This window comes from Diadema antillarum, unplaced genomic scaffold (genome assembly GCF_040938485.1).
Source record: "Diadema antillarum isolate AM-2024a unplaced genomic scaffold, OU_Dant_1.0 seq00000320_RagTag, whole genome shotgun sequence".
NCBI lineage: Eukaryota > Metazoa > Echinodermata > Echinoidea > Diadematoida > Diadematidae > Diadema > Diadema antillarum.
In genome coordinates, this window is record NW_027271339.1 from 1,625,240 (window position 1) to 1,650,062 (window position 24,823).

General features: G+C 36.1%; 1 protein-coding gene across 1 annotated transcript in view; it reads left to right on the forward strand.

Moving 5' to 3' along the window:
* The window catches only part of LOC139730521 (protein phosphatase PTC7 homolog), a 59,254-nt gene extending 34,431 nt beyond the window's left edge, over nucleotides 1–24,823 (forward strand). Inside the window, exons 5-6 of the mRNA XM_071641369.1 lie at nucleotides 14,727–14,856; nucleotides 18,140–24,823. Of these exons, the coding sequence (XP_071497470.1) occupies nucleotides 14,727–14,856; nucleotides 18,140–18,207 (198 nt within the window). The 3' untranslated portion in view covers nucleotides 18,208–24,823. The remainder of the gene's footprint in view (nucleotides 1–14,726; nucleotides 14,857–18,139) is intronic.

The following is a 24,823-nucleotide window of genomic DNA, read 5'->3' on the forward strand; positions in this document are numbered from 1 at the left end:
GTATTTGGGACTATAGATGCAATATGCCAGTTAACAACTTGACATCAAACAATAAATCAATCAATCTTTAAATATTTAAATACAGAGGTGTGACCATATCACCATTGAATATGGTACAGCTGTATCTGCGATGGACCCGCATTGATTCTGACATCAGTATTGATTTCAATGTGTGTAAGCAAAGATGACCAATTGACCAACTCACTAAAAGTTTTGTGCTGGTTGTCTGGTCAGTTTCAGAGTAAACTAGTGAAGTTAAATGTCTGGTCATGCCTATGTCTTAACCTTTATGCACAGTATGTGTATAGGTTGGATGTCATGAAATGTTAACATGAGGTATACAGACAGTATACTGCATCATACACATGGTGTGTAAAACAAGGTGTGTATTAAGTCCTCATCTACTGTAGATGTGTTTTGTGTGTATTCTTCATGTACATTGTACCTTGCAGTTTCTCTTTATTTTGTTTCCTTAACCAGTGTTGGTATTAGAAGGTGTAACATTTCCCTTGTAGGAAAACAGGTCTGTTCCAATAAATCAATTAGAAGGTGCTTTTATAGTAACACAGCTGGCAGGTATTGGAGATGTTTTTAAAACAGTCAGAGCTTCCAAAACTTATTATACCAGAGGTGTTGAGGGAAGTGTGAGAAGAAATGTTATCAGCAAAGTGCTACGTAAGTTTCTTTGCTACTGTATGTCTGATGTCTGCAGTAAATCCCTACACGTCAAGGAAACAATAGAAAAAGGAGTTACAATGACTACAGTGTACCATTAATTTCTCAATAGTATACTGTAAAACGAGGAATGTTCGTGCGCATATTAATTTTGCGAATTTTGCGAGAGCCAAGATTTGAGAAATTAAAATGCACGTGAAAGTTCTTGTCTACACTTAAACGCATTGATTGTTAGAGGCAACTCACGAAAATTTCATGCCGCGAAAATATTGTGTTTTACAGTAGGTTGGTGATGTGCTTTCCACTCACTGATGTTTAGATCATTAGATTAGTCATCTTCCCATGAATTATAAATGCACTCATTCATCATTAAAGGGTGGCAGTTATGAGGTTTTTTACTGTACTGATAATTACATGTAAGAAGAGTACACTTTGTAAACGATAAAACTGTATCATTAGTTTTATGCAAGGAAATCCACCAATGTCTCCGTACGCAATTTTTGAAAAATAACTCCTGCAGGTGATTGTGCAAGAGCCTGCAAAACAAGCGACATACATGTAGTAGGTGAGGCACAAATTTTGGGTTGAAGGTAGCGCCTTAGAAAACCAATTTAAAGAGAACCCGTCTGGCATCATTTCATATTTGCTTGCAATATATCGAAAGAGTCTACAAAGAAACTTACCTGGCTGACGCGATTTGCCGGGATGATGAATGTTTTATAAATCCATACCTGTTCATATTGGATAGCTGCAGCTATGTAGAGCAGCTCGCAGTTATGGAGTGGTGAACAGCAGCAAACTTAACCCTCATCAATCTGTTTTTCCGCTTTATTTATTTATTTTTTTTTTAACTTGAAATTCCTAGGGTATAAAAGCCCTTCACTGGGATTAAATAAGATTGTTCCCTCATGGATCTACCCCTCGTGGCTTTATTTCATCCAATTAACCCCAGGTTAGGTGTAAAGAAGGGGAGGTGAATTTGATAAGAAAGGAGATGGAACATTAATATTTCGTAAAGCTTGCCTGTCTGCTTGTAAGGGGCAGATGGTGCTTGGGAGCATTTTATGCACAACGATTAATTTCCATCTTGGGATAAACCAGACAGCACCTTGTTTCCCTCCAGACAAGAAGCAGTAAACACTCCAGTGTAAAAAGGAACTTTGTCCTCTGATTTTCCGTAGCCTTGGCAGTAGCTAGCTAAAGCCTCTCTTACATTCCATCGTGCGTGTTTAGAGATCGTGCGGACTCGGAGTTCCTGTCAGGTGTGGAGTTGTCGCAGGGTGAAAATTAAATCGGAGGGGAAGTATGTAGTAAGTACTTAATGAGTGGGTGTGTCTTGCTCAAAAAGTGAGGCCCGTAAGTATGTACGTCTTTTTGGAAGTATGAAGAAGTAAGGAGCACGTAAGATCTCTACTTCTGTCGCACACAATGAGTGGGATAATTGTACGTGAATTGCAAGTGAAGCGTACGTTTTCAGAAATCGTACTTACGAAGTAAGAGAAATGTAAGACAAACTTAAGGAGCACGGAAGTGTTAAGCAAGACAATCGTGTGTCAAATTGGAAGAGCGCACGGATAATCACAATAATATAATAGGGTGCACTGAATCTCTTCATCATTCATGTGGACTCACTGCAGAAAATGTCAACGCCGAACTGAAAGCAGGCTGTCCGTATCACCTTTTATATAGAAGCACAATGCACCTGAGCATGACTCAACATAGTACTTCTGACGCACTTTTTATCGTGCTGATCAAGTTCGTCGTCTGAGTGTGACGTACTTCATTAGTACAGTAGTAGTACTCACCATGCATTTTGGAAGTAGGTAATAGGCACGTACATTGAAAGTAAGTGGAAAGTAAGAGCCTCTCACGTGGTAAGTACGCCTTCGTGGGAAAATACCCCCCCCAAAATTGTTGCATGTTTTGCCTGCGTTACACGCACACCTGTCGAATTTACTCAGTACTTTTGTCTTGCGTACTCCAAGAGTGCCCCATGCGTGCTAATTGTCGCAGCCAGGTCGTAGCAAAAAACTGGGCGGCCAGTTTTCAGGCTGCGTGCTATGTGTCGTGTTTTGCGACCACCAAAAAAAGTACTTTCCACTTGCGTGCATCTCACTACTTGGCCCATTTTTGGCACGCAAACCACCCGTAGGAGCACGCACGACCGGATGTAAGAGAGCCTTTACCAACTTTGTTTTTATGCCTCCGCCACGAAGTGGTGCCGAAGGCATTATGTTTTCGGGTTGTCCGTCCGTCCTTCCGTGCGTCCTTCCTTCCGTCCGTAATGAATTTTGTGGACAGGGTAACTATCAAAACCTTTTGAGGTATCCTAATGAAACTTGGCATGTATGTGTATTAGGGGATGAAGTTGTGCCTATCAACTTTTGGGTGCACATGCTCAAGGTCAAAGGTCAAGGTCAAATACATAAAATTTCACTAATTCCACCATATCTAGATGCAATGCCGAAAGATATTTTCTTGAAACTTAGTGTATACATGTATTACCCAGTCAAGATTCTCTGGTGAAAGTTTGGGTCATGAGGTCAAAGGTCAAAGGTCAAAAGGTCCAGTAAAAATATGAAAACTGCACCTATTTTCTCTGTACCTTGGAAATTGTTCAAGGTATCTTCAGGGAACATAGTATATATATACATGTACTAATTAAATTGGCAGTGATTATCTAGAGAATTTAGGGTTCATGGGGTCAAAGGTCAGGGGTCAAAGGTCAATAGTAGCACTTAAAATTTTACTATTTCCCTCATGTTTATGCAATGCCAGCAGGATTTTTTATTTTTACACTTGGTGTATGCGTGTATAACCTAATAGAGATTCTCTGGAAAGTTTTTTTCCTTTTGTTTTTCCCTCAAAGGTCAAAAGGTCAAATCCAGTGAAAGTGCTAAACTAAGTTTTTCCTCCCTATCTCGGAAGTGGCTCAAGTTATCTTGAAACGTACTACATATTTATGCATGTTCTGCCCGACAGTGATTATCTTATGAATTTTAGGGTCAAAGGCCAGATGAAAATGGTAACAATGTACTATTCAATACAGAAATTGCACTTATTCTCCATACCTTGACAATTACTCAATGCATACAACTGTAAATGTATGAATGGGTCAAAGTGAAGTTAAAGTCCTTAAATCCCAAATACATGCTCTCCTATTCATCCAATTAAACCTAGGTCAATTAAGGTGAACATTCAACACATTTGTGACAAACTTGTCATTTTAATATTTTGCCAATTTTGTGACAATGTAATCACACATTGTCCACTTGTACTATCTAGACCTATTAGGAGAATCATGCATTATGGCGGAGGCGTACCAGTCGCCATAGCGACATTTCTAGTTAGTAGTAAGAAGACTGATAATCACTGAAATATGAGTAATGTTTTAGACCTATTTGTTTCCTTTGTTCCATCATCTACTGTACCTTCCAGCTTTATTTGCTGTTCTTCTTTTTCCTCCAGTCTCCCAGCTCCATGTACTGTTGTATAATAACCCTCTGCCTTCCATCCATAATGCCAAAAGTTATTTTGTGACAAGAAGATAAACAACAAATTTGCATTCAAACCACAATGTGTCTAGCAGTGAGCTTATATGCAAAGTACTATTTTATATTCAATTGCATGATGAATGCCTTTCAGCTCTGTTTGGAGAAGTGGTCTTTATTTTCGAGTGAGTATTGACCTTGTGGCTGTGTTTTGAATGGCATCTTGAATGTTTACCTGACACATATCATGCAATACCCTAACAGTGCTTTTAGAAATGGAGGCAAGTCGTATTAGTATGAGGAGGAACAGATGTGCAGAGCGCAGTGTAATCTAGTCTTGTTTAAATAGATGAGCTTCTCAATGCTTAGGAAAGGAGACAGTAATCACTAAATCTCAGCAAATTAGAGGTGTCACCCTGGTAGTCATTGCTTATGATAGAAGCTGTCACTTCTCTCCTTGGCCTGACCTGTTTGGAATTTTGTGTGGGCAGCTGATATGTGCCTGCCTGAAAGCTCCATCAGCTTCCCTGATCAAGCTTGTTAGGTTTGCTGGGCCAAGTCAGTGGATTTGTGTAATGGACTGAGCCAATTTGAAAGTTAGTTGCACTGTGCTACACATTGAATCAGCTCTTTTTATTTCAATGAAGGCTGTCTTTGAGATTTATTTGTGATGCCCTGGTAGATTTTACTTGATTGCATTCTTGTTCATGGTTATGTCAAGCTTAACTCAATGAAAGAAAGGACATGTACAATGATAGAAAGGACATGTACAATGATAGAACAACTCGAGCTGAGGATCAACCATGTACTATTCAGTACAATTAATTAGCATTTGTTGGATACTGTCGATTTATTCCAGATATTGTAAGCTGTAAAAGTTAGGGAATGAAACTTTCAAAAACAAAACTATGACCAAAAAGCTACTTCATACTTTGCAGACACATATTTCAAATTTATTTGTAAGTATAGCAGCAATATAAGGTGTTTAATATCTCTCTGTGAAAATCTATGAAGCTTCAAGCAGTGTTTACAATACCTACAGTGTTATGAATGCATATATTGGTAAATATATGATGTATAGTTGTTTAAATGTGTTATGTATATAGATTGACTAGATTAGTGGAGAAGTTTTTATTTGTAAAGTGTTAATATCTCCTTATGCATAGGAAAATTAAGAACTCACCCAAGCCAGAATGTTTTTTAAAAAGTGCTTATATATTTGGCTAAGTTATATATTCTATATCATAGTATTTTATTTGTAGCCAAGTGTTTTGTAGTAGCTATTTTTTAAGTATAATATTAGTATAATATACATAATAGATAGTGAGTGAGGGTGTGTGAAAGTATTTGGGATTAATGAATAAGTAGCCATAAATTGGAGATAATTATAGAACATTCAATTAAGGGTGAAAAGTTTATATAAATGATAGAAATGTAGAAATAGGCAGAGTACCTAATACTTTTGCTTTGAGAGTTTTACCTCCTTTTTGACCTTAAAATGACTAGTTTTAGTCAGTCCTGTATTATCTGCTGATTTGCTATATTTTCTAGAAATAAAGCATAAGAAATATAATACTTACACTCACAGAGAATTCATTTGCCTATAGTACTAAATTGATTCCATTTTCATATTGAGAGACATTGCTAAATCGAAACAATGATAGGCTGAATTCCTAGCTGAATATTATTTGGATTATATATATTATTATATATAGATTTATTTTTTAAATCATAGTAATTTGTACCTATTGATTTATATCGGAGGAATCATTTATCGATGCAGCAAAGATTATTCGTTTACTCATTGAACATCATTTTTTAGATATTTCCAGGGGATTGCATGGAATTTGTAATTTTCAAGTTCGATTGTAATTCATATAAGGTCAGTTTTACGGTAAAGGGTGTAACTTTCAATTTTTAGCCTTTTGGCCCACCCTGAACACATAGATTTACAGATCTCAAAGATTTTTTCCCATGTGAGTCACCTTATGAGTAGCCACCTTGGGTAGCATAATCAGGTCCAGGTATTGATGCGTTTTGTTTTGACAGTCACATATGTACCCTAAAAATGACTATTTTGTTGCATTGAAATTTATATAACATTTTTGAAATGTTAATAATTTTCTACAGCAACTGCAGAGATCTAATTTTTTATGTTAAAAGCATAGTTGTATGGTCAATTGAAATGACCAAATTAGTTTGGTTTGTATCTGGCCCTTTATTTTAGAATACTATGACTTCAAATTTGAGGTTTCGGAGGCTTCATTTTCCGTTAACAATTGTTTACAAACTTTGATGGACAGTAATGATCAGTGGATGTATTTTGGTTACTTTCTTTTATGCTGAAAATAGTAAGGTACAGCTAAACTTTCGACTTACATCAAAGTTTACTTGATTCTAGGGCTATTTGAAATTTTGTGATAATTTTATTCCATCAAGTGAAATTTCCGTTAGCAGTTTTGAAGCCTCCGAAACAAAGTGTTTAGTCAAATAATATGAATATAGATAAGAGAAGCGACCTAATCTATATGTCAAAATGTAGGATATGGGGCCCTAACCTAATAGACCAAAAATAGTTAAGATCCGCCAAACTCTCTGAAAATAGGAGACAATACAAATTTTCCGTTAACACGTGAAGCCTCCGAGACGCATTGAAGCCTCCGAAACAGCAAAAACATCTAATTTGACATTTCTGATAAATTCTTTGAGTGTCTGCCCCAAATTATGCAATGAAATCATCAACAGACATAGACAGACAACAAAAATAATAAAAACATTATGATACTGCAATAATTTTTTGAGCTAATACACTTTATAGAGAAAAAGTGGTTTCGGAGGCTTCAAAAGGATGTTAACACTGCATTTTTGTGATTTTCTCTGGACAAAATCAAATTAGATTATTGTTCACCCTCCCAATGATCGCGTATGACATATCTAAAGATATTTAATCACATTCAGTTTTCTGGCTGCTTTGTTTACTCACCAATATAGATTTACTATATGATTTACCTATTTTTCTTAAACAGTGCAGACGTGTCACATATAACTCACCTTTTCATTCAGCAATAAAATATTAGCAGATGAGGATGTTGCCCCACAAATATGTTTAAACAGTGTATATCAACCAAAAAAGACACAATTTCCCCATCACTTTCTACATAACATACATGATTTTCATAAAAACATAAGGCATACCAAATTAATTTTTCAGATGTTTCGGAGGCTTCATTTTATGTTAACAGCATGTAAATGGAATGTTTTGATTACAATTTTGTAATTCTAAGTCTATCAAATAATTGTTTGGACTGAATGAGACTTAATGATTCCTCAAGCAAGGTGTAGATAGTTGTTTAAATGTATGAAAAGCATTTATTTTGTAGGTTTCCTTTTGAAACAATGAAACAGGCTAGATATTGTGAGTAATGAAAGTGACTTCCAGCTTGCGTGCATGCCCACATCATGCAACAGTAGTGCAACAAAGCAAGTAGTTGTGGATACATCAATGTTCTTAAGTTGGATAACTCATTTTTACTCTTGAGAGAAGTTGAAGTGTTGTGACCATATTTGTATCACTCTTTTGACTGGTTAGACTTTGATAATGAAGACCAAACAATTACTTGATTATTTAGTGTTAAATACACTTTGTTTTTTAAAGAACTGAACACTATTCCTGTCCTGAAGATTCAAGGACTTTGAATAATAGATGGTTATTCAAGAGGGAAGCATACACTTAACTAAGAAATTTACTTTTGAATTTAAGGTTGTATCTTTTATGCATGATCCAGAGCAAATGGTGGAAAATACTTTTTGGATTTTTACACTTTCGACTCACTATCATCTGAGTGTAATAGTTTCGAAACACAATCTTTTACATGTCCATTTATAACCCATTGACAAATCCATTCCATTGTTACTCACATGGCATTTGTTTTTGCCATACTAAAATCTTGACTTTTTCAGCTTTCCATTTCTTAACAAGTTCTTTGGCTTTCATTTCCAATACTTATTTGGAGGAAAATAATTAATCAATAAATTTGTGATTGGATTTGAAAATAGCTAACATCTTGCAGATTATCATTTCTGTGGTGTGACTTGGATCACAGGGTACTGTTTTGGAATTTTGACATTTGATTACTTCATTCAGACAGGTTTTCATATCAATCTGTATGTCAGATCTGATGCATGTAAGGTGCAACACAATCTTGATACTATACCCTATTTTCCATACTTTATCATGCTGGCAGTGACCACTTGACTATTTTTGATTAAACAAAATGTAACTTGTGTTACGAAACATCTCTTCGCATACATGTGTGAGACTCTATGACATGTTTGCGGATGTACATGTGTAGTTCTCAGTGCAGTAAATGGACAGTAATGGTTGGGATAGGATTGTTTATAAATGACATATAGACCTCTACTTATAAATAGCCTGTTGCCATGGGATACATGTAGTTTACATGGGTGGGTGACTGGAGAAGTTATGTTCATGAAGAACAATATTGAAATGATTGAAATCTTTATAATCTGTTTAGTCCTGGCTTTTCTGGAAAAAGTTACAAGCCCCTAACTATTTTGAAATTCAAAGGGTTAAAACTGTAGTCTGTGGGTTTATATACTATTTAAAACAAACTTGTGGGTTTCTAAAAAACTTAGATATTTTTAAACACATTTGCTGCTTTTTAATTTTTTGCTAAAAAGGTTGTCATTTTTAGAAACAGTAAAAGTTCTGTTAGCAATTTCTCAATGCGTACCTTCAAAAACAGGCCTCCTACACGTGTAGCTGTCACAGGAGTCACACTAACTGGAATTTTATAAAATAACTATAAAAAAAAGAAGCCTTTGAAGAATTAAAAAAAAAATGAAAAATAAAATGATATGAAACAGGGGTGACTTGTATACCACAGAAAAAGAAAGTAAAATTCTAACTATCATATATTATAGGGAACTATACATTTGGTCAACATTTTTTTTTTTAATTCAAATTCGTACACAGTCATGGGTAGGGTATGTACATTTATCTTTTCAACAGGCGATTCAAAAAGATGAATGGGATCTTGACCATTTCAATTTCTATTGAGCTCCATGATAATATCACCAATATATTGATTATTCCAACTCCATTTTGATGATGACAGTTTGATGATGACCCTTACATGGAATGGCTGATCGGTGTTTAAGATTGCTGTTCTATGACCATGATCACTGCATTTGATAGCTATAGTAGGGGGTATCAGGCATGGTCATATGCAAAAGAATGTTTATAAGCCTTTTTTCCCCTTTCTATATTTTACAATGCTATGTTGTAATCTAACCGTCATGCCATCACATAGTCTATTTTCTATCCCTTTCTCATCAACAGTTGAAATTGATTTCACATGTATATAAAACAATTATGATGGGTGGTTTATGTCAATATACATCCCACAAACTGCACTTATAAAGCAAGCAAACATAATCTTTGCGTTAAGTCTATAGTTCTAACTCATTGAAAGTAATTCTTACTGCATTATGATGAAAAGTTTGACAAATGCATACAGCTGTACATGTGTGTAGCCTAATCATGTTCTGCATTGCCAAAGTCATGGATATGCAAATACAGTGTATTGTGACAACTGAGCATAAAGATTTCAAATATTTTTCTTTGTCTCTTAACATATATGTTGGAAAGTCTTTTTTCTGCATACAAATAAATACTATTTTAAATGTTACAACATTGTTAGTTATTTGGAAACAATCAGCTGCATTAAAGTACTTCATATCACCTTAAAATGGACCATTTTTGCATGTTAACAGTCATGATGAAGCCTCCAAAACATGCGTTGCTGCTAACTTTAAGCCGCAAAAAAAAAAAGATGTTCCTAATCAGTGTACTTTTATTGCTACTGTTGCAGTTTCCTTTAGAATCATATTGCCTCATGTAATGTCATAAATTCGAACTGAGCATTGCTCAAAGTGTACACAGTTTGTTATTCACTTTTGTGGAAGCCAATTTCCTTATAATAATAAGTACAATTTGTATGAAGGGTAAACATTATGCACTGCCATAAAATGTACATCTGTATACTGTTATTCACATTTTATTGATGCCTTGTTCTTATTCTAGCATGTAGTGATAGTTGCTTACTGTAGTTTTATTATTTGAAGTGAATACAGGACTAGAACTTTGTGTTACCAGTTTTGAAGCCTCCGAAACACACTAGTTTGTTAACTGAAGCCTCCGAAACTCACAAGTCTGAAAATTTCAACTTTGTCAAAAATAATCAAATTTCTTTGGGATTTGGGTTGATAAATGTTTGTTACCAAGAGATAATTTAGGGCTATGTTTAGAGTGGCTCTTGCTTCTAGAACATTCTTTTAACTTAAAAATAGTTTGTCAGGTACCATTTTTACCTTGGAATTTGAAGTTCACATCCAAATGATTGCAAGAGTGAATATCTGTTGGGGGAAAAGTGTTTTGATATTTCAAATATATGTTCACAGCAAATGAAAAGTTGCATTACCTCCACCATTTATCTTCATTTGGTTGCTGTGGGTGACCAAAACATTCTTGTTGTTTTTACCTAAATTTATCTAAAATTCCGTAATAGTCACCTCATTTTTCATATTTAGCCTAAGAATTAAGCTCTGGAATGACAAAATATTGAAAATATAGACATTCCTATATAAAATAACGGCAAAGATAAAAATGGAAACACAACTTTAATTTTTGACCCTTGCCACATCAAAGTTACACCCTTTACTGTAAAACTGACCATAAGTGATCATAAATTATTTGTATTGATTATGCAATCTATACCTGAAATAACATTATTAGTAAACCACCTCAACATAAATATCTTTTTTTTTTTGTACGATCCTTCTTAGAATAATTTTAGTCATAACAACAGTAATTCCCAAAGGTTTGCAAGCCTATGAATACATCTAGGGCCATGTTGAGACATGAATATTCAAGTGAACTGTACACTATGTAGGCCTACATGGCAGTAGTGGTTCATGTAGCTGCCAGACCAACCACATGTAAAAACACTGAGCAGCAAGTCTGATGGATTAGATTCTGCTGTTGTCACAAGTCCCTTGTGTAGACACAGTGCTCAGGGAATCTGGTCATAAAAACTCTCATTCTTCACTAGTTTAATAGCCATTAGCCATTTTAAATCACCCATTGGGCTTAAGTGTACATTGATCATTAGACTCACCTTTCACTGGTCAGATGTCAGTGGTGATATTCTCCTAGAGTTGGGGCATATGTGCTGTTGGGTAGAATGGATTTTTGTGAGCATTTTTTTGTTTGTTTACATTTTCTTGTGCATGGCTGCTCATCTGTTGATGCTAGAAAAATATACGACATAATGTTGAGTGCATTTTGGTGCATTCATGTAATCTTTCTAAATATACATGGTGTGCCGTCTGTGCACCAAATCATGCTAGAGGGGTACCTAGGGTGTAACTCTCCATTAGCTGTGATGCGCATGGTGTGCTGTAATATGAGCTGCCTCCAGTACTGGTAATGTTTTAAAGCACCCTGTCAACTAAAAGCTGAAAGTCATACATAAAGGTGTGATTTAGGCAACTTTTCTATCTTGTAAGAGAAAATGTAGTGATATGTCTGATTTGTTAAACCCAAATGAGACTAAAGGCATGAGGTGTGTGCAGCTACAGATACCCAAATTGGGGGTGGGGGGGGGGGGGGTGGCACTGGATGCTCCATATTGAATGTACGTCACTGTGAGAGTCATAGCTTCTCATGCACCACATTCTAGATGGGGTAAAGACAAATAGTAACTTTACTTTGCTTGCCATGTCCAAATCCAGCAGTGTTCAATTGTAAAGATGCTTTTCTGGCATGGAGTGTATGAAATTACAGTGTAAGAAGGAATCTTGGAATAATGGATAAACTACAAAGTGCAATTTGATTTGTTTTGAATTCAAAGTATGTGTGTATAAATGTCATTGTCGAGGAGTTGAAAATATTTGAAAATGACCAAGGAAAGAATGAAGAATATTTTAACACTATAACCAGGCAGAAATGATAGTTATGGTTGTGTATGAAAAGACAGAGAGAAATAGGTGAGAAGAGTTGGAAGGGATAAATTGGTTTCTACCAGTACAGAGTAAGGGATGATTGTAGCTCACTATGCATTAATCACATTGTGACTTCACTGGCATTTCACCTCTTGATGCTATCTTTTCACCCTGTTTGTGGAGGTTCTTAAAATACCAGACCTTTGATGGATAAGTACCACAGTTTGATCATCAAATATTCTCTGCCAGGATCAGTATACAAGGCTGATTTATGCTGTGTTTACTTGCTTGAGAATAGAGGCTACAAATCTTCTTTATTGTACAGGCCTGTAATGTACTCAAGCCACACTCCTCTCTTCTCATCTTTTCATCCTGGCAGTCCACCTGAAGTATATAGATAGGATGAGTAGGAGCAATGTGATTTTCTTGTACTTCATGAAGTTTTTATTCCGTTGCAAGGCTCAGATGTCACAATAAACAGACATTTGTCGCACGCACTCAACAATTACATGGCATACCGTGTACTTTTGTCACTCATTTTTGTAGACAACTTTAACCAATCGGTTTCTCGTACATACGTACATGGCTGACTGTGACTGCAACTACTCATTCACTAGAAAATAGTTGCTGTTTCTAGATTTAAGAATCTATGTGGACCACATCTGTTGATGTTGGAGGTGTTGTATAAATCAAATAGTGTATGGTCTTGTGCAATGGAACAAGATTTTGCACTCGGTGAAAGATGAGGTGCGCTATTCAACTCGGCTCTGCCTTGTTGAATAGAGTGCCTTATCTTTCACCTTGTGCGAAATCTTGTACCATCGCACTCGTGACCATTCACTGTCTGTATATACTATCAAACTTGTATGGAGTGCCAGCTACATTTACAGTGTAGACTCTGTCACAAGTCTGTCTGATCACAATGTGTAGTGTAAGTGGCACCAAAGATAAAATGAGTAGGAGGGTACACCCTCCTACATGTGTACAATAGGTCACACTGTACACACTGTTTGCACAAGAAGAATCATTTGACTGAGTTATCTGTCATTCCTCATTGTACTCTATTCTCTTTCATTGTAATTACTTGTAGTTACTTCTGTGTCAGTGTAAGCTGAGTACTTCAGTCATATTTCTGCCCATGTTTAAGTAAATTTTCAGATCAAAATTGAAAAGCATTTGTCCATTGCATCTTGTAAGCTTCCTGTATGATATTGTGTATGAAGTCAGAGCCTAATCTATAGTGTGAATAGATTCAACCATTGCAAGAGTTGACTCTACTTCATCAATCATGCTTCTAACTACCTTACCCCCTGATGTTTTCAATAGATTAACAACACAAATCATGACACTGTAGTCCACTAAACCAGGACTGTCAAGATACATTTATATTTACACTTTACAAAACTTCACACCTCTCATTTTTTTTCTTCAAGAAGATATTGCCCAACTGTAGTGCAGTGCACCTTCATTGACATGTGGATTGAGTGAATGCAGCAATATTAGTAGAATACATCAGTGAGAGTTTGAGGAAAATTGGACAATCTGTTCAAAAGTTATGAATTTTTGAAGTTTCTCCTCAGTCGCTGTTGGGTTAGAAGACTCCTACAGCTTGTGATGTTACATGCATAGAATGGTATAAAGAAAATATAATGAAAATTCAACATATTTTCACTTTTCTCGCATTATAGAAGAATGTTTGACTTGCCTCTTTCAGAAGGCAAGGGGAATAATATTACCCTTAACATATGTCAGAGACAAGTTGAGGAAATGTGCACTTTTAAAAAAAAAATAGAATTTTGTGAAATTCTCCTTATATTTTCCTTATATCGTTACTATGCATGTGACATCATACACTGTCGTAATCTTCTCATCTAGCAGTGACTGCGCAGATACTTTAAAAATTCATAACTTTGAACGGATTGTCCGATTTTCCTCAAACTTTCACTGATGTGTTCTACTAATATTGCTGCATTCACTCAATCTGCATGTCTATGAGGTTGGACTTGTCCTTTAATCATCCACTATCTGTGTATCCAGTTCGACAAACCAACGTCTGTCGGGTAATGTTACTTCAGGAACCAGGCAAGAAGTTGTGGTAGAAGGACGAAAAAGGGTTTTGGGAAGGGTAGCAGGAGTGGAAGTGGAGACATTTCCCCACTTAGCACTTGCATAAATCACAAATTACCTGTAATTAGTGATTGTTAACTTCAGCCAAGTGTTGTATATCTTCAATATTTTTTTTCTTTCTAAATTTTACACTGTTCCCTACATGTATATCATGTTTACCCTCTCTTAATTTCAGTGGGCTTTTTTTTTTCACAAATCCAATGTGTATTACACATATATATGCATGATGAATATCTGATGAAATAAATTTGTGCAAAATTGATAAATATTCTTTGTTTGTTTCCCTCTTTGTATATCTCTTTCTTTTTCACATTTTCTACCCCTCTCTCTCTCCCTCCTTTTCCCCTCCATCCTGATCTGTCTTTTCCCATTCCCCCTTTTTTTCTTTCTGTAAATCATGGTGTGCAGGACCAGACCTTTTCCAGTGTACAGAAAGCTGTCAATGACATTGCAGCAAAGGCCAGACGACTAGCCTACGACCCTACGTACATGTCACCTTTTGCCATGCATGCCAGAGAAAATGGCATGGAGTTCACAGGTACTGTATGACTAATGAGCAAGATAAGTACAGAGCAAATTGCACATGCTTGAACACACATGTCTTGATTGCAGAGGAAGAAGCCATTTCCTATGTGTTGGGATGTACCATCATAGTCATCAATTCATTAAAGGGAATTCCCCCAGCTTTCAGAGGTCTTGTTTATTTATGTATGATACATGTCTGCCTCTTGATATGAAAACTAGCAATGCTTGTATAAAATGTTGGTTTGCTTATCCAATTTGTACACATATTTCCAGTCAAGACAATTTGAGGAAGTCTTGGAAGCTGGTATGACATTGTGCTTATACAATTTTCATGGTGATACATTTTAATGGTATTCAAAAGTAGCCAGAACTCTTCTTGAACAGGTGTACATTTAAAGCACAATATGTGGACTGGCAATTTGAGTGAACTGTATAATTGGTGTATTTCAAAATGAATGACATCGTTTGGACACAAGTGGATCAGTTTTGTATAATAGCTACAGGAGTAATCACTGATGAGAAATAGTTTGATTTTGCTTTTAATTTGTTTAGCCAAGGGAAGTGCAAAATGCCTCTTCCCCTCTTTACAGCTGGGTTGTTGTTTTTTCTTCCTTTTTCTTTCATATTCACTGAGTAAAAGTATTACATAACAGCAGTGAACAAAGACAAATATGTATGTTCTTTTTTTTAATCAATCTAAAGATCTTTTTTTTTAATCCTTATTGAATCCCTTTGCAAAGCCATCAATAAGTAGCTGCATAATGAAATGTGACAATATTCTGTTCTGCTGATCAGGTGTCCTATCTATGTGACATAGTACACTATGAGTAATGGGGTCATCATGTTGAAGGATAGTCCACCTGTCCATTCATCCATCCAGCTGTCTTTCCATTTGATTTCCATCCACACATGACAGTTTATGCACATTCCCTCATTAATACAATATACTTAAAGGGTACCAAAGAGAAGGATATCAACCTTAGTGCATGAGTGACAGATCACAGTGTTTAGCAACAAGAATACAGAAAATTTAAGAAAATATCAGAATCAAAGTAAATATCAAAATCTCAAAGATTTTTATTCAAACACAAGTTTAGGAACTACTTAATCCAAACTGTGTGCAATATAGCACTGTAGAGTAATCCACAAACAAAGTTTAATACAAAACCTCTTAGAGTATTGAATTAAAGGGTAAAGTTAAATTCTAATAGTCTAGAAGTCAGCCATATTTATAATCATGGGTTCAAGAAAAATGTGACATACTTCATCACCTTGAATGTTGTGTTACCAAGTAATTCCTTGTAAAGACTTTTATAGGGTACCACTGGACCATGACTTTGTTTTTCTGTTAATTCTTTATGTGCCATTAATTATTTCTTTTTTTTTTTCTTCAAAAAAATCAAAGCCATGTTGCAGATACATAATTGGCATGTGTTTGAAAAAAACAAACAAATGAATGGATTATAATCTTCCTTAACCTGGCAGTCCTCTTTAAGATCTTGCGGAAAGGATTCTTGATGAATCTTAAGCTAATTGTTATGTAAATGATGTAAAAGGCAATTGCTACCATGTATTTAGTCAAACCACATACTGAGCAGGCATGGCGATACCGTGCAATTAACTCGCTAATTTAAGAATATGACCTCAAAGCCTCATTTGCATAAAGTAAACAGCTTGTGTACGCAAAACCGCTGGGGAAGTGTTGCAGGACAATTGCAATATCTCACCTCAGAAGCCATCAAATGATTGAATTTATACAGCAAATTGAAGAAGAAACTATTCTCTAACTCGTAATGTTGGTTATTTTGGGTTTTATTGAGGATAAACCTGTGAAAATAACGTCGAAACTTAGCTTCCAAAACAGATAATTTGGTCTCAAAACAAGTGTTAGTTTCTCACATTTTCCTTCATTTCCCAAAAATGAAACTACGGTATATGACTTATGGTAGTATATCCATACTGTGTAGACAGTGTTCCAAATATCTTTTCTTTATCATTTGGCGCACGGTTATTATGTCTGGAAAAAAATCGAGATCACTGTCACTCGTGACCCACATAAAATCCATAGCGTACGCAGTCCGATGTATCGGTTTTCGTGCTGCATGAAACAGTTGAAGCACATTGCGGGGTTCCTCTCTTGCCCACTCACCACCCTGTGGACCGAAAACCGAATCCTGTCGCATTGCGCTGAACCTGACACCGCTGATTGGCTAAGTGTGCACTGACCAGTAGAGAACGCATGCGAAGGAAAATGATCTAGTTGTGCATGTCCTGCATTTTCTCTTAAATTCGGTTGTCTTTTTGCTCTTATTTTTACCTAACTACTAATTGCGCAAACACAAAACTTCACAGGTAGTGAGTCTGGTGTATACAGACTAGTAATATGTTAATCAAATGCATATTCATGCAGGCGCAGACTTATGTCTGGGAAAAATCGTAACCCTTTCCCACAGTCGACTCAAACAGAAAAATACACATATCTCGAAAGATACACCAGCATTTTCGCCCAAAAATCATATGACGGATGATATATCCATATTAGATATATGTGTGAAGTTTCAAGGGATTTGGTGGTAAAATAAGGGAGATACGAGGAGGTGAACTTTCGAGATTTTTTGTCCTTCCCTCTGCACAGTGCGTTGATGACCGTTACGAATTCAAAAGCTTTGGCCTCTTATCAGTGAGGTAATTGCACTGTGTCACCGGGCCTGTGAGTACGTGGATCAGTCTGACAAGGGAATGACCAGTATGGGGTGGAGATTAGGTTTAAAAAACAAACTTAGGTTCAAGGATAGGTCAAATTAATTTTCACAATTTATGCAAAGAACTGAAAAATCATCTGATATAATGCCATCAGACTCCATGCATGATTACGGTATGGCAGGGCACTGAAATGGGTTAAATGAATTATTCATTCCTTGAATGTTAAGAGCACATGTGGCATGTAGTCAAGAAGTATGTGTTTGACATTACTTCATGAGAACTCTTCATTTGATCCTATTGTTGATGAATTATTTTCTTTTTTTTTTCTAAATGTGGGTTATATAAGGCATGATATGCAAATTTAGATTACCAACATTTTAATAAGAGATGCAGTGCCATTTGTGCTCAGTCAAAATGGATTTCCTGATTTCTTCCTGTCAATGCTGAGTACATTTCAGAGCACAAGGGATTACCTGTTACGTTACGCAACAATTGTATTACATGTACCTCATATACAGTAAGACATAGGTACAGTGTAGGGCTCATTCTCTGGCAATCATGTCATCCTTCTTATTCCTATGTTTGTCTCACAGGTGGGAAGCCAGATGACATCACTGTCCTCATGTCAACAGTAGGCTACGACAGCGATGATGACACATAGCACTGACTGACCCGTCCCCTTCTCACGCAGGACGGCTACTCCAACCTTTCTTGTAGTGATAGAGACTGTTCAGAACTTATATAGAGAATCCATGAGATCTACTTACCCATGTATCCCAGATTTAAATCAATATGACAGCAACCTTGAAACCATGGCTGGATGTATAGGATCAAAGTCGTGTCAGAAACCCAGTGGTGTGCTACCAGTAATGTTATTGGCCAACTTCGTAGTGCTGACCAAACACTCTTGAGACGTTGAATCCCAAGCACACTTGTCCATAATGAGGAACTGTTGAATCAAGTCTCATCCCAGCCCACCTTTCCTCATTCAGGAGCACCACTATTGCCTCCATATGGTTCAACAAAGGCAGGAAAAATTGAAATTTTTATATTTGTGCTTGTTTCATTTTAAAGGTGCATGCATGGAATGGGACAGCAGTGCATACCACATACACATACTTGAAGAGTGAAACATATATGCATTTTTCATTGCTGTGAACATAGTCCTGGTTCATCAGACAAAGAGGATACTGTTTGAATGGAACAAAATGGTCAAAGTTCAAGATTGATTTGAGATGTCATAATGAGCCATGCTGCACCATCAAACAGTAAGCTCATCAATTACATTTGTATGTTTGGTTTCTCATCTAAATGCTACCATGGATCGGGTGTGAATTATGGTTGCATCTTCAGCAAGTGCAAACAGTCTCTCATATAGAGCTGGCGAAGTTGTTACAATCATGGTTTTTTGTTTTTTTGTTGTTTTTTTTTTGTGTGGAAGCCAAATGTTGAAAAATATATACACATAAGACAAAGTCAGCGATATTTCCAGTAAAGCTTCAGTTGACAGAAATGCTCTTGAAGTAAATACAGCACAGTCATATATACTTGAATATTCATGCACTTGAGAATTAACCACATGCACTGCTTTTGCTGTTCATGAAAAAACAAAGTTTTCATGCCATAGACACAGGACTCTTTCTTAAGCAGTAGAATGCTAATGACTTGTGTGGAAGGAACACACCAAACCCTGCTTAGTATATGAGTGACTATTCTTAATCAAGAGACCATGCCAATGTACGTAATGAGAAATCTAGAGTTGAGTTTTTGTGGTCATAAAGGCCTTAGGGTGCTGTATTGAGAGATTCTTGACCCAGGAATGTTTTGTCTCCCTCTATCCTCTGCTTGTCACTCAGCATTTACAGATGCTATCCACCTACCTTTACCTTTAGCTTTTGCACAAGGTGTTTTTCCATTATAATCATGTTTGTATTACAAAGGCAATGCCTAGTGTTATAATGGTTGATGCAAGTGCTAGTGTAATACTAGACTTCCACAAGGTTTTTGTTCATCTCTATTTAAAACAATAAGCTAGGAAACTGTTGATGACTTTGACATCACCAGCAGAGAAGAACAAGACCCATATTTTGGTCAAGTTTAATGTATAATGATGCATATTGGTAGTCTCCACTCGTATGATAAATGTATAATGTGCATAGCCAACATTAGTGCAGTATTCAAGCTCCTGACAAACATTAGACTCGGCAGCATGAAACTGTGCCAGGGTGTGAAATCAAGAACTGTGCAGTTTTGAGGAGTTCTGAAAGTTGTGACATTTTGTACTACTTCTTTATCACATGAAGCAAATATATTCACTCTTCTTTTTAGCATACATTGTAGATCAGTACACGTTACCGATAGTCCCTTGGAACAACTGATAACTTCATTACGTTTTGAATATGTCATGTAAAGATATGCACTCCGTTGAGAGTGAAGAACATAGGTGTGAGAGAGTACGATGAATTATCTCGTGATCCTACAAATTGAAGAGCTGTGATGTATCTGTCAGATCATACTCTTTTGTAATTGTATCTAAGGTTGTTGGATAGTTGTACAATGATTGTATCCGCCAACTACTCTAATGCTCAGTCAATGCTGAATAATAGCCTCATGTCAGTCAGGGGTCTGTAAAGAGGTCTCTTGGGTTCACCCCCCCCCCCCCTTGCCACAGGACACTGTGTAAGCCTCAAATTAACAGTGCTAAGAGGTGTCGAAATTGTTCTGTAAGTGATGGAAAATTGCAAAATTTTTAAGACATTCAACATGAAAAGCAAATGAAGTTTAGGAAAACACACTTATTGTGTGTGTCACCTTGCTGGATATCAAGGATGTTCAGAAGACACCTGCTGTACACTGTGTTGTAATAGGTAATGTGGCAGTGAAAATCTAGGATACTGTAAAAGTGGATATTTTCGCGCGACTAATTTTTCGCGCTTGGGCAGGTTAGAAGAGTTTCGTGTGTTTTTAATTCCGTGGAATCAAGTCATCACGCACAGGAACATATGGCAAGCAATAATATTCGCGTTCTTTTATTTTCGTGCTAGTTTCTGGTTGCGCGAAATGCGCGAAAATTTCAACACCGCGACAATTTCCACTTTTACAGTACATGAAAATCTTCCTGACAAAATATACGGCATATGGGACATTTTCTTCATTTAAAAGCTTTATGATGCAGGGAGCAGATGTCATGTTTGTACACACTAGCTATTGTATGATAGTAGTGTACAGTGTTTATGATGTCTTGTGATAGTATAATGTAGATCTAAAAAAAGCAAATGTTTGAAAGAGTGTTTTGGAAGAGCTACTTTTCATTTTATTTGGGACAAGCACTGTGAAGCAGTAGCAGACAGCAGTAAAATTGTAAACTGATGTGGTTAGACCTAATTATAAACAAAGCAATCAATTTGCCTAATTTGGCATTACTATGTAATGTCATGTATACTCTTCCATGTGTGTTTACCAGAGGAGAAACACAGTTACCTTGTGTAATAGTATTCTTAGTGCACATTGCCTTTCCTTGACACTGTGGTGCTTAATGTGCTTAACATCATATTTTTGTTTAGGCTCACTATATCTTTTCTGGCCAAGTTTTATTGCACAGTTGTGTGACTACCAAATCACTGCTACAGCCATCTTTTGAGGATTGTTTTTCTTTCTTTTTTCTTCAGACTCAATATATGTTGTGATCTTTGCTCATATGGAAAGTCTCATCCTGTCTAGAGCCATGTACCAATACACTATAGGTACAAAGGATATTGCTAGGTGTGTATGATTGATTATGGCACAGTGAATTGTATTCTCGATTGCTTTTAGAACAAATAAAGGCAGCCCAGAAAAATGAAATTGAGGTAAAGCTTGTTTAGCATTTTTGGAACTTCAAACTAGGGGCCTGTTTCATAAAGAGTTACAGTTGATCTTATGCTTGATTTTGTGGGCATAACTCGATGAATCAAGTGTAAGATCAATACTGATGGTAAGTCTGTTTCATAATGACATGTGTGTTTTATATAAAGCACAGATTTCATAGAAAATCGTGTGTAACTTTTTTGCAGTTGCATCAATAGTAAGATCAATCTTATGATCAATCTTTATGAAACAGGCCCTATGTGTGTAAGAGTAACTTAAACGGCAGTCGTAAAAATATGATGTAGTAGAAGAACTATTTTTATCAACCAAGTTATTTTCTTCTAAAACCTATATACCCTTAGTTTATTAAAGATAACATCTTGTTTTTCACAAACCTACATTTGTGTGTGTGAGTTTTCAGGGTCATCCTCTCTAGCGTTTTCTCACAACTGTGTGCACAATTTGCCAGTACATTAACAATCTTGAAATATGTCTTAATTGCTGAACAAACGTGCATGACAATTTCAGACAACTCCGATATGTTATCAAGACATATCAAATTCTACAATGTACCTAAGATCACTTTATCTTTCGTTGGTAATACCTTTTTCCTTCATTTGGTAGTAGACATGTCCTTACTTTCTGTTCACTCACTGCTGGAAAACTTTGATCCAAATACTCTGTGTTAGCTTCCTTTTTTTTTTTTACTTTGGTGTGGTATTAATCTATATGCTTTATGGTGTACCTGAATGATTGATAGAATGTGTTAACACATGTTTCTCTTCACATGTGCACCAGATAGCCATCAATATACTTTTTGTACTGGGAGTGTCGTCTTGAATGTTCTGTCAATTGTAGACACTTTGTATGATATTGCAATCTGCATATATTTTGATATCTGTGTGTGAGTTCATTGTTTCATTTTAATGTGAGTTCCTGCATGCATGAAGTTTTTGTTTGCAAGGTGTGAATGTTTCATTTTTCTCTATCATTATTTCATTTTTATTTCTTTGTTGGCTCTTTCAGTTTCTCACATTATTATTTTCAGTTCAACTGATTTATGAATGAAAATTTGGCTGATCAAAGGTAGGGGTAAGTTCTTCTGCTGTGTCTGAGCTATTAGCATGTTATCAAGAATAGAAAAGGATGTAGAGATGATAGTGTACCCAAGGTGAGAATATGAACGGAATTGTTGAAAGTATCCCGCTCTATGTGTGTGATCTGTGAAAAGCTAATGTTTTTTTCATACATCTACTGTCTACTTAGTGGTTGAGCCAGAACTTACTAACTACTCTATGAGTGTTTGTATCACATCAACAAAGTAGACTGCTATATCGAATTCTCTTGCTTCTCTGTATGATGTTAGTTAAGAAATATGGAGGATCAAGCCATCAAAAATGCCTTGTATGGAAATGTGACATCAACATTAACCTTCATGCAGTGGCCTGTGTTAGTCTACAAAGCCTGATCTACCACAAAACAGGTGTAAGATAGTTAGGTCATGTAATAGTGAACGGGAAAGGCTGGTGTATTGACATATTCAGAATGTTTTGAGACCAGCTACCAAAATGTTATCAAATATTATCAGTATATTGTTCTCATTTAATTCACTGTATAAGTTGCCAGCAAACAGCAATATTGTTAAACAAGGAAATAATTATTTGAACTTGTATTTTATTTCTGATAGCACCACACTACCAGTGATGGTGTGATGCAGAGAGTGATTGTGTCTGTCACGCCACATGCTCAAGAATTTTTTACTACATGACCTCTGCAGGGGTCATGGTCCCTTATCGTTTTAATCATCTATTTGCTTTTATACTGCAGAGATCTGAGGGTATTGTGTACTTGTAACTTTGTAATAACCCCTGTATGTAACTCTCCCTACTTCTTTCTTTTCTTTCTGTTCCTGGAGAAAATTGACCTGAATGAAATCAATTAACTAAAGCAACTTGGTCAGAGTTTTTGCAGAAATAGATGAATTGAGGCATTTGCATCAATTTAAATGTTACTTAGTAATTTGGATGGACATCGATTGTGAGTGCCAGTTGAGCAGAACTATTTTCTAGAAAAGAAAGATAAATCATGACATTAATTTTATTCATATGAAGGAATTATTCTTTTCTTTGTCTCTAAGAATGTGTAGTAACTTGGTAATGCTATCAGCAGTCAGAACCCAAACCTCACAAGAAAATAAGGAACTAATGATATTTTATGCTTGAAAACTGGACTATTTCACCGGCAAATTGAGAGATACGTCTAAGATGCTTCTTCCAGATGACTTTGAATGTTTAGGTAGACCACTACCATTATTCCATGAGCAACAATTATTTCTTATAATGTTTGCCTACTCTAATTTGTAATAATCTGCTGCCCTTTGTTACTGCATATAAAATGTTGCTGTTTTGCGGGTTTGTCCTCTTTATTTGAGTACTTATTTTGCATTTAAATTTTGTGAACTGGAACTTGATAAGACAAATGTTGCTAGTGGTTGAATTTGCAACTAAAGACCACATTGGCAGAATGAAAAAGAAGTATTATCCCTTTTGTGTTAGAGGAGGCAATATTTACCCGTCTTCTTAGTTTCACAGATTTCGGTCAGCTCGTGAAATTTGGGGAAATAAAATCACTGGGAAGTGTACCTGAATGTACAATACTAAAGGTGTACATGTGAAAAAGCGAAATTTTGTTCTACCCTGTTGGGGCCTGGATATTTACATACTATAGTACTGGAGTGTACCTTTCTAAGCTTGGTATGACAATTGTGGCTACATGTATTGTCATAAAGAGAGAGAGAAAAAAACACAATATAGAGTGGTTGCACTCTGTGTGAAAAGTATTCTGGTTGAATATATAGTCATGTGTAGCATTATGTATAGGATATGACTGACCTTGTGACCACTTCACATGGTAGCCGGAGAGAACCCTGACCACATGGAGTATGTCAGTCACACAAACTTCTTGTTGGCAATACTTACTCTATGTGCGTTGTTTTGTATGCAAACTTCAAGTCCCGTTGTAGTTGCCTAACAAAATCATTGTGTAGACAAGTTGACTTGATTTTTGTTCTATGTTGTGGAGTCTTCAAATTTCCAAATATATTCTTTATTGTGTTAACTGGAGAGTTGTAAATCTGCTTAAGATAAACGGATGCTTAAGATAATATGGGTGTCTAGGACTCTTATTATTCTAATTTAGTATATGTGTACAGAAATAATGTGAATGATTACTATTTGTCTGAATCCGTAAGCAATTTTCCTGTCTAACTCTTTCTTGCACAAAGAAACAATTAAAGAGGTCTTCTTCCATGAGATGATTTTTACATATTCACTCCTATGAGTCTCCAAAATATGCCTGGGCTTCAAGTGTACCTCCCCCCCCCCCTTTAATGTTGGTTGTTTGGGACATGATGATTTAACAGGTTATATGTT